General features: G+C 48.9%; 1 protein-coding gene across 1 annotated transcript; it reads right to left on the bottom strand.

The window, feature by feature from the left end:
* Positions 1-1,898, bottom strand: LOC134739283 (golgin subfamily A member 2-like). The gene is made up of 4 exons (XM_063662941.1): positions 1,820-1,898; positions 1,315-1,412; positions 843-902; positions 1-115 (listed from the first exon to the last, which is right to left on the bottom strand). Exons 1-4 carry the CDS (start codon positions 1,896-1,898, stop codon positions 35-37), a joined length of 318 nt encoding a protein of 105 aa, XP_063519011.1. The 3' UTR covers positions 1-34.
* Between the last annotated feature and the right edge of the window lie 6,515 nt (positions 1,899-8,413).

The following is an 8,413-nucleotide window of genomic DNA, read 5'->3' as shown; positions in this document are numbered from 1 at the left end:
GCCCTTCTTGGATGGGGCAGGGTTACCGTCTCCTTCAGCCCAGCTTCTCCTGCAGCTCCTTCTTGCCATGCAGCTCCGACTGCAGCAGACTGGCCATCTCCATGTTCTCCTTGTTCTGGACACAGAGAAGCAATCAGTGGCCACCCACTGCAGCTGGAGACCCCAGAACTTGGTGTCTGCCTTCTGCCGCCCATGGCCCCAGGAAGGGTGGAGGCAGGTTAGAGAAAAACCATCCCCCCTACCCCACAGCCATTGGGGCAGGGCTCTGGCTCACAGGTGCCTTCAGAAGTACCATTTCACGTGAGGGCTACAACGCCCTATTTCACAGGTGGGGAAACAAAGACCCAGAGGACTAGGGAGAAGGGGAGGCTCCCCAGGTGGGGCCGAGCACCGGCTCCTCGAAGCCGCTCTGCAACTCGGCCAGCTGCTCCTCGAGCTCATGGTTCTAGGAAAGCACGCAGCTGATGGTGGTGAGCTGGGTCTGCATGCCTCCAGGGTTTGCACGTGCGCCTTCGCCTGCTCCCCCAGAGCTCAGCCTTGTGCCCAGCTCCTGCAGCCTCTTCTCCTCCTCCTGCTCCCGCAGCCTCTCATCCTGAGGTGCATGCAGAGAGGAGGAGGTGGAAGGGGACTGCGGGGACAGGTAGAGCAATCATTAGGGCTGGGGGTTGTGTGGGCTGTCTCAGCTGGCAGAGGGGCACCCAGCCTGCGCTGTGGGAGGAGGCATTAGGGCTGGGGGTTGTGTGGGCTGTCTCAGCTGGCAGAGGGGCACCCAGGCCCTGCTATGGGAGGAGGTTGGAGGGCTGGGCTGCAGGGACACTGGGCTATGGCTCCGGCACTCTCACCTCCAGATCCTTCAGGTTAGCAGACGATGCAGGGCCCTCCCCTTTGACAAATGTTGTTGACTACGAGAGAGGAGATTGCTCCTGAGATGTTCTGTCCCCCAGTGTCTAAGCCCTCTGACTTCCTTTCTTCCCCATCAACTGGCAACATTTTCTTTTCTGCCTAACTTGGACCCTTCGTCCCGTAACCCCTTTGTGCCAACGTCTCTCATGGTTCTTATCTCCCCACCATCCCTCCCTCCTGAGCAACTCTCATCCGGTGCTTCTGCGGCAGCATAAAATGATGAAACCAGTCACGGGGTCCAACTCCTCCCTGTGAACAGCTTCCAGGGAGAAGGCTCAGGGAAGAGGCGACTTCCTCGACACTGCCCAGCAAATCAGCTGGTCCCAGGATCTCCCCTCTCTCTCGTGAATCCCTGCCTCAGTTTCTATCATACTTTCCTTCCCCCCACACCCCCCTCAATTCCTGAGGTACCTCACAAACAAGACTTGAGTTGTTGGGAGAGTTGTCGCAGGCTCTCGGTCGATGAGAAATCCTGGAGGTGGAGACACAGGGGTGAGGAGTGCAGGAGGCTCGATGGAAAAGAGGTCATGGGCAGCGGCTTCCCTGACTCCCTTGGCCTAGACTGCTGCCCCGATAGGAGACACTTGGTTTCATCCATGAGATTGAGGCCAGTGTCAGCATCATGATTCTGTGTGGGAAGAAACATATGAGATGGTCATTCAATTTCTGGTAAGAATCACCCAGGACGGGGTGAGCCAAGCTCCCAAGCTCATTCCAACAATCTTCCATCTCCCCAGACCACAAGGAAAATCCCAGTGTGAGCCTTCCACCAGCCCGGTCCCAGGAAGGGCACTTGGCGCTAGGGAACAAGCTACCTGTGAAAGGAGAGGAGAATCCATAGTAAGTACAGGAGGGCAGTGGGCAGATGGGGAGAAGGCACCCACCTGAGATGCCGCCATGCTGCTGAGACTGGCACCAGGGGAATGGACACTGCCAGGTAACATGGTGTCATCAGATGGCTGCAGAGAAGCAGCATGGTCTTTGGTGTCTGTCATCCGACAGAGCAGGGGGTTAGGGGTCCATGCAGGAGAGAAGGTGCCTCAGTGCCACGGATGCAAGCAATTCTCCTGCCTCAGCCTCCCGAGTAGCTGAGATTACAGGCGCCCACCACTATGCCCGGCTAATTTTTGTATTTTTAGTAGAGACAGGGTTTCGCCATATTATCCAGTCTGGTCTTGAACTCCTGACCTTAGGTGATCTGCTCGCCTTGGCCTCCCAAAGTGCTGGGATTACAGGAGTGAGCCACTGCACCTGGCCTGAGTATGAGTCTTAAGGAATCAGATATGGCAGGCAGGATATTCTAGGCAAGGCAAATACGGCACTAGAAAAGCTAAAGGGTAGAGAAGCAAGTCAGTCATGGCATGAGTCCACACCCAGGTTTAACAGGACTAGATCACTGTTATTAAGCTAAGGGTAGGAGAGGCAACAGAGGAAAAGCTGCAAACACAAGCCAAAGCTGTTCCCAGTTGACATCTGAAGCCCAATGAATGTGATCAAAACAAAGCACTTCGGTTTTGTTTGGGTCTGCTGCCACTAGTACACGGTATAAAGGCAGATATTCACATTCATACCATTTTCTGCATTCTTCAGTATCTGTCAGTGTGTTTAAGTCCTTTTTTTTTTTTTTTTTTGAGACGGAGTCTTGCTCTGTCGCCCAGGCTGGAGTGCAGTGGCGCGATCTCGGCTCACTACAAGCTCTGCCTTACGGGTTCACTCCATTCTCCTGCCTCAGCCTCCCGAGTAGCTGGGACTACAGGCGCCCGCCACCACACCCGGCTAATTTTTTTTGTATTTTTAGTAGAGACGGGGTTTCACCGTGTTAGCCAGGATGGTCTTGATCCTCTGACCTCGTGATCTGCCCGCCTTGGCCTCCCAAAGGGCTGGGATTACAGGAGTGAGCCACCGCGCCCAGCCTGTTTTTGTTTTTTGAGACACAGTCTCACTCTGTCACCCAGACTGGAGTGCAGTGGCGTGATCTTGGCTCACTGCAACTTCTGCCTCCTGGGTTCAAGAGATTCTTGTGCCTCAGTCTCCCAAGTAACTGGAACTACAAGTGTGAGCCACCACAACTGGCTAATTTTTGTATTTTTAGTAGAGCCAGGGTTTTGCCATGTTGGTCAGGCTGGTCTTGAACTCCTGACCTCAGGTGATCCACCCGCATCAGCCTCCGACCTCGCCCGGCCATGTTTAAATGCTTTTAATACACAACTTTTTAAAAAGTCAGGACACACTATGAGAAACTTTTTCCGAAGAAAATGATCCAAAAAGCAGAGTGTGAGTCAAGGCATGGAGATAGGCAGTATAGAAGTGGTTTTCTAGGCTGGGCGCGGTGGCTCACGCCTGTAATCCCAGCACTTTGGGAGGCCAAGGCAGGCGGATCATGAGGTCAGGAGATCGAGACCATCCTGGCTAACACGGTGAAATCCTGTCTCTACTAAAAATACGAAAAATTAGCTGGGCGTGGTGGCGGGCACCTGTAGTCCCAGCTACTCGGGAGGCTGAGGCAGGAGAATGGCGTGAACCCGGGAAGTGGAGCTTGCAGTGAGCCAAGATCGTGCCACTGTACTCCAGCCTGGGCGACAGAGCGAGACTCCATCTCAAAAAAAAAAAAAAAAATGGTTTTATATTCCCTCCTTCTGCACCAGGGAAAAAGAGTATTAATGTGTTTTCACAACAATCTATATGGAGGAGAACAATTTAAATTCCTGCCAAGGATGAATTTGAAATAATATTTTCATGGACTCTTATTTTTTCTTTTCTGGGGCTTTATTTGTTGTTTTTTGTTTTTGTTTGTTTGTTTTTGAGACAGAGTCTCACTCTGTCACCCAGGCTGGAGTGGATAGGAGTCACGTCGCACTTCTCTAGCTGTAAGGACTCTAGGAGAGCAAATATCTGCTCTTTTTGGCTTCCTTAGTTGGGGGCAGAACCTGTTTTTTTTTTGCCAAAAGTCATGCAATGGGCCGGGTGCGGTGGCTCATGCCTGTAATCCCAGCACTTTGGGAGACCAAGGTAGGTGGATCACCTGAGGTCGGGAGTTTGAGACCAGCCTGACCAACATGGTGAAACCCCGTCTCCACTAAAAATACAAAAATTAGCCGGGAGTGGTGGCGGGTGCCTGTAATCCCAGCTACTCAGGAGGCTGAGGCAGGAGAATTGCTTGAACCCAGGAGATGGAGGTTGCAGTGAGCCAAGATTGCACCATTGCACTCCAGCCTGGGCAACAGTGAAACTCAGTCTCAAAAAAAAAAAGGTGGGGGGGCATGCAATGGAGCCGTTCCCAATGTATTCGTCAGTTCTTGAACTGCTATAAAGAAATACCTGAGACTGGGTAATTTATAAGGAAAAGAGCTTTAATTGGCTCATGGTTCTGCAGGCTGTACACACAGCATAGTGGCTTCTGCTTCTGGGGAGGCCTCAAGAGCTTCAAAGCAGAAGGCAGAAGGCAAGTGGGAGCATGAGTCTTCCATGGCAGGTGCAGGACTGAGAGAGAGAGAGAGACAGGAGGTGTTATCTGCTTTTAAACAGCCAGATCTTGTGTGATCTCACTATCCAGTACCAAGAGGGATGGTACTAATCCATTCACGAGAACTCTGCCCCATGATCCAATGGCCTTCCCCCGAGCCCTGCCTCCAACACTGGGGATTACAATGGATCATGAGACTTGGGTGGGGATACAGATCCAATCCATATCACCCAGACAAAACGTTTACTTGTATCATTAACTGTTAGGCAGCCATGCATGTGCAGAACCTCATAGAGGTCATGACTAGTCTGAAAGGATGTTTAAGAAATGGCCAGTAAATCAGTCAGGATATGATACATTATGCTGCAGTAACAAATGGCTCCAACATCTCATCAGCTTACAGAAATAAAGGTTTACTTCTCATTCAGGTCCACTGTAGATGGCCAATATTTTCACTTTGGGACCCAAGCTGATAAAACAGCCTCTAGAACATGACTGAACTCATAGCAGGGAAAAAGAAAAACAAACCAAAAACCCCACAGCAAGTCACATTCTGGCTCTTGAAGCTTCTGCTTGGAAGTGACAAACATAACTTCTGCCCATATACTATTGGCTAAAACAAATTATGTCTCCAAACCTGGTTTCTGTGGAGCAGGAAGTGTGATATTACCCCAGGGATGGGCAATTAATATTTTTGAAAAAGAATAGGAATATTTTGAATAGAATGCTTCAATAGGCTGGGTGCGGTGGCTCACGCATGTAATCCCAGCACTTTGGGAGGCTGAGGCAGGTGGATCACGTGAGGTCGGGAGTTCGAGACCAACCTCACCAACATGAAGAAACCCTGTCTCTATTAAAAATACAAAATTAGTCGGGCTTAGTAACGCACGCCTGTAATCCCAGCTACTTGGGAGGCTGAGGCAGGAGGATCACTTGAACCCAGGAGGCAGAGGTTGCAGTGAGCCAAGATTGCGCCACTGCACTCCAGCCTGGGCGACAGAGCTAGACTTTGTCTCAAAAAATAAATTAAAAAATATATAATAATAAAAAAGAGAAAAGTTAAATAGCACAGATATTATGTGAAATAATTAAAAATAAGGCATTAAAATGTATATTCTTCAGAAAAAGACCCTTAACACAGTATCAGAAATAGATATTGCTAAGGAACTGAATAATGTAAGTGGCTAGGAAAGACAGCAACGCTCAGAGATGCATCCCCTGGGGCAACATGGTTCCACAGCAGATATGGCTGTTGGGATCCAGATTACAGCATTCTTGTGAGGCTCTAATCCCTAGTGCCCAGCCCCTTCCTCCAGTGATCCATCAGAAGTAAAAAGAGAAAGGCAGCAATATAACAGAAGACGATATATACGATAAAGTACTCGAAAGCCAGTAAGCGCCATCTAGTGGCAAGGGGATGATTTTTCCCATTTTGTATGTGTTGTCAAATTCAAACTGTGTAGGACAATTTGCGCTCCTATCAGCAGGGTGGGAGAGTTGCCAATGTTTTGTTTTTTGTGTTTTTTTTGTTTTGTTTTGATTTTTGAGATGCAGTTTCACTCTTGTCGCGCAGGCTAGAGTGCAGTGGCGTGATCTCGGCTCACTGCAACCTCCGCCTCCCAGTTTCAAGCGATTCTCCTGCCTCAGCCTCCCAAGTAGCTGAGTTTACAGACACCCACCACCACGCCCAGCTAATTTTTGTATTTTTAGTAGAGACGGGGTTTCACCATGTTGGCCAGGCTGGTTTCAAACTCCTGACCTCAGGTGATCCTCCTGCCTCGGCCTCCCAAAGTACTGGGATTACAGGTGTGAGTGACCGTGCCTGGCAGAGTTTACAGTATTCTACCTTGTCACTAAGTTTGATAAGGTCAGACTCACTAAGTGTTCTCATTTTAATGAATACAGGATAGTATTTCTGATAAACTGATAGTAAGATTTAGAGGCTTATTGCCGGGCATGGTGGCTCACACCTGTAATCCCAGCACTTTGGGAGGCCAAGGCGAACGGATCACATGAGGTCGGGAGTTCGAGACCAGCTGGACCAACATGGAGAAACCTGTCTCTACTGAAAATACAAAATTAGCTGGGTGTTGTGGCGCGTGCCTGTAATCCCAGCTACTCGGGGGGCTGAGGCAGGAGAATCACTTGAACCCAGGAAACAGAGATTGTGGTGAGCTGAAATCATGCCATTGCACTCCAGCATGGGCAACAAGAGCCAAATTCCATCTCAAAAAAAAAAAAAAAAAAAAAGAGATTTAGAGGCTTGCTTCTGATTCCATTTTTAAAATGTATTTATTTAGGCTAGGCGCAGTGGCTCACGCCTGTAATCCCAGCACTTTAGGAGGCCGAGGCCGGCGGATCACCTGAGGTCGGGAGTTCGAGACCAGCCTGACCAACATGGTAAAACCTCATCTCTACTAAAAATACAAAAATTAGCCGGGCGTGGTGGCAGGCGCCTGTAATCCCAGATACTTGGGAGACTGAGGCAGGAGAATTGCTTGAACCCAGCAAGCAGAGGTTGTGGTGAGCTGAGATCACACCATTGCACTGCAGCCTGGGCAAAAAGAGTGAAAACTCCATCTCAAAAAAAAAAAAAAATTATTTATTTAGGTAAGGATATTTTATATATGTATACTGTATTTTTTTTTTTTTTTTTTTTGATACGAGTCTTGCTCTATTGCCTAGGCTGGAGTCCAATGGCATGATCTCAGCTCACTGCAAACTCTACCTCCTAGATTCAAGTGATTCTCCTGCCGCAGCTTCCTGAGTAGCTGGGACTACAGGTGTGCACTACCACCCCCAGCTAATTTTCTATATTTTTAGTACAGACGGGGTTTCACCATACTGGCCAGGCTGGTCTCGAACCCCTGACTTCAGGTGATCTGCCCGCCTTGGCCTCCCAAAGTGCTGGGATTACAGGTATGAGTCATCGCTTCCAGCCACTTGATATATGTATACTCTATTCTCTATATATTTCCGATGGTACCACATCAAGGGGCACATAATGTCTTGTTATCAATCAAATGTGGTTCAAATGTGGTTGGCCTGATTCATCAATAGATACAGTAATAAGGTTTCTTATCTATCTTTCACCCAATGGCTTTAGAAACCACTGATGATTGGCTGGGCGCAGTGGCTCACGCCTGTAATCCCAGCACTTAAGAGGCCGAGGGGAGCAGATCACGAGGTCAGGAGTTTGAGACCATCCTGGACAACATGGTGAAACCCTGTCTCTACTAAAAATACAAAAATTAGCTAGGTGTTGTGGTGGGTGCCTGTAGTCCCAGCTACTTGGGAGGCTGAGGCAGGAGAACTCCTTAGAACCAGGAGTTGGAGGTTGCAGTGAGCCAAGGTTGCGCCACTGCACTCCAGCCTGGCGACAGAGCAAGACTCCGTCTAAAAAAAAAAAAAACAACACTGATGATTATTACTTAGATTCATCATTTCGTAAAGGATTTGAAAAAAAAGTAATTTTCTAATTTTATTATTCCTTCTGCATTTATTTATTTATTTTGAGATGGAGTTTCATTCTTGTTGCCCAGACTGGAGTGCAATGGCACGATCTCGGCTCACTGCAACCTCCGCCTCCCAGGTTCAAGCGATTCTCCTGCCTCAGCCTCCCGAGTAGCTGGGATTACAAGCATGAGCCACCATAAGCGGCTTATTTTTGTATTTTTAGTACAGACGGGGTTTCACTATGTTGGCCAGGCTGGTCTCGAACTTCTGCCCTCAGGTGATCCACCTGCCTTGGCCTCCCAAAGTGCTGGGATTACAGGCATAAGCCACCATGCCCGGCCAGAAATTGCCCTTAAAGAAGACAGATTTTCTATTTTGGCTTTAGAAGAAATATATCATTTTTATGGATAACTTAACTATTGACTAAAATATAGAATGACCCACAACTAGAGTTGAAAAGAATTTCAGAGACAAGGATTCTGATCCCATCATATAATAAATTCAGGCTTTTGGGCTCAAAGAAGCCAAGTAGCCTTTTCCCCTCCCTAGCGCCGCTGGGCCTGCAGGTCTCTGTCGAGCCGTGGACGCGGG

Source organism: Pongo pygmaeus, chromosome 23 (assembly GCF_028885625.2).
Source record: "Pongo pygmaeus isolate AG05252 chromosome 23, NHGRI_mPonPyg2-v2.0_pri, whole genome shotgun sequence".
NCBI lineage: Eukaryota > Metazoa > Chordata > Mammalia > Primates > Hominidae > Pongo > Pongo pygmaeus.
This window is presented reverse-complemented; position numbering and strand designations above follow the sequence as displayed.

Bases quoted from the DNA above. Each gene is read 5' to 3' on its own strand.
- LOC134739283 (XM_063662941.1), bottom strand. From the start codon at position 1,898: ATGACAGACACCAAAGACCATGCTGCTTCTCTGCAGCCATCTGATGAC. The intron at 1,413-1,819 runs GTGCCAGTCTCA...TTTTCCATCGAG, and splicing joins TGGCAGTGTCCATTCCCCTG to CCTCCTGCACTCCTCACCCC. The intron at 116-842 runs GTGAGAGTGCCG...CTCTGTGTCCAG, and splicing joins CTAACCTGAAGGATCTGGAG to AACAAGGAGAACATGGAGAT.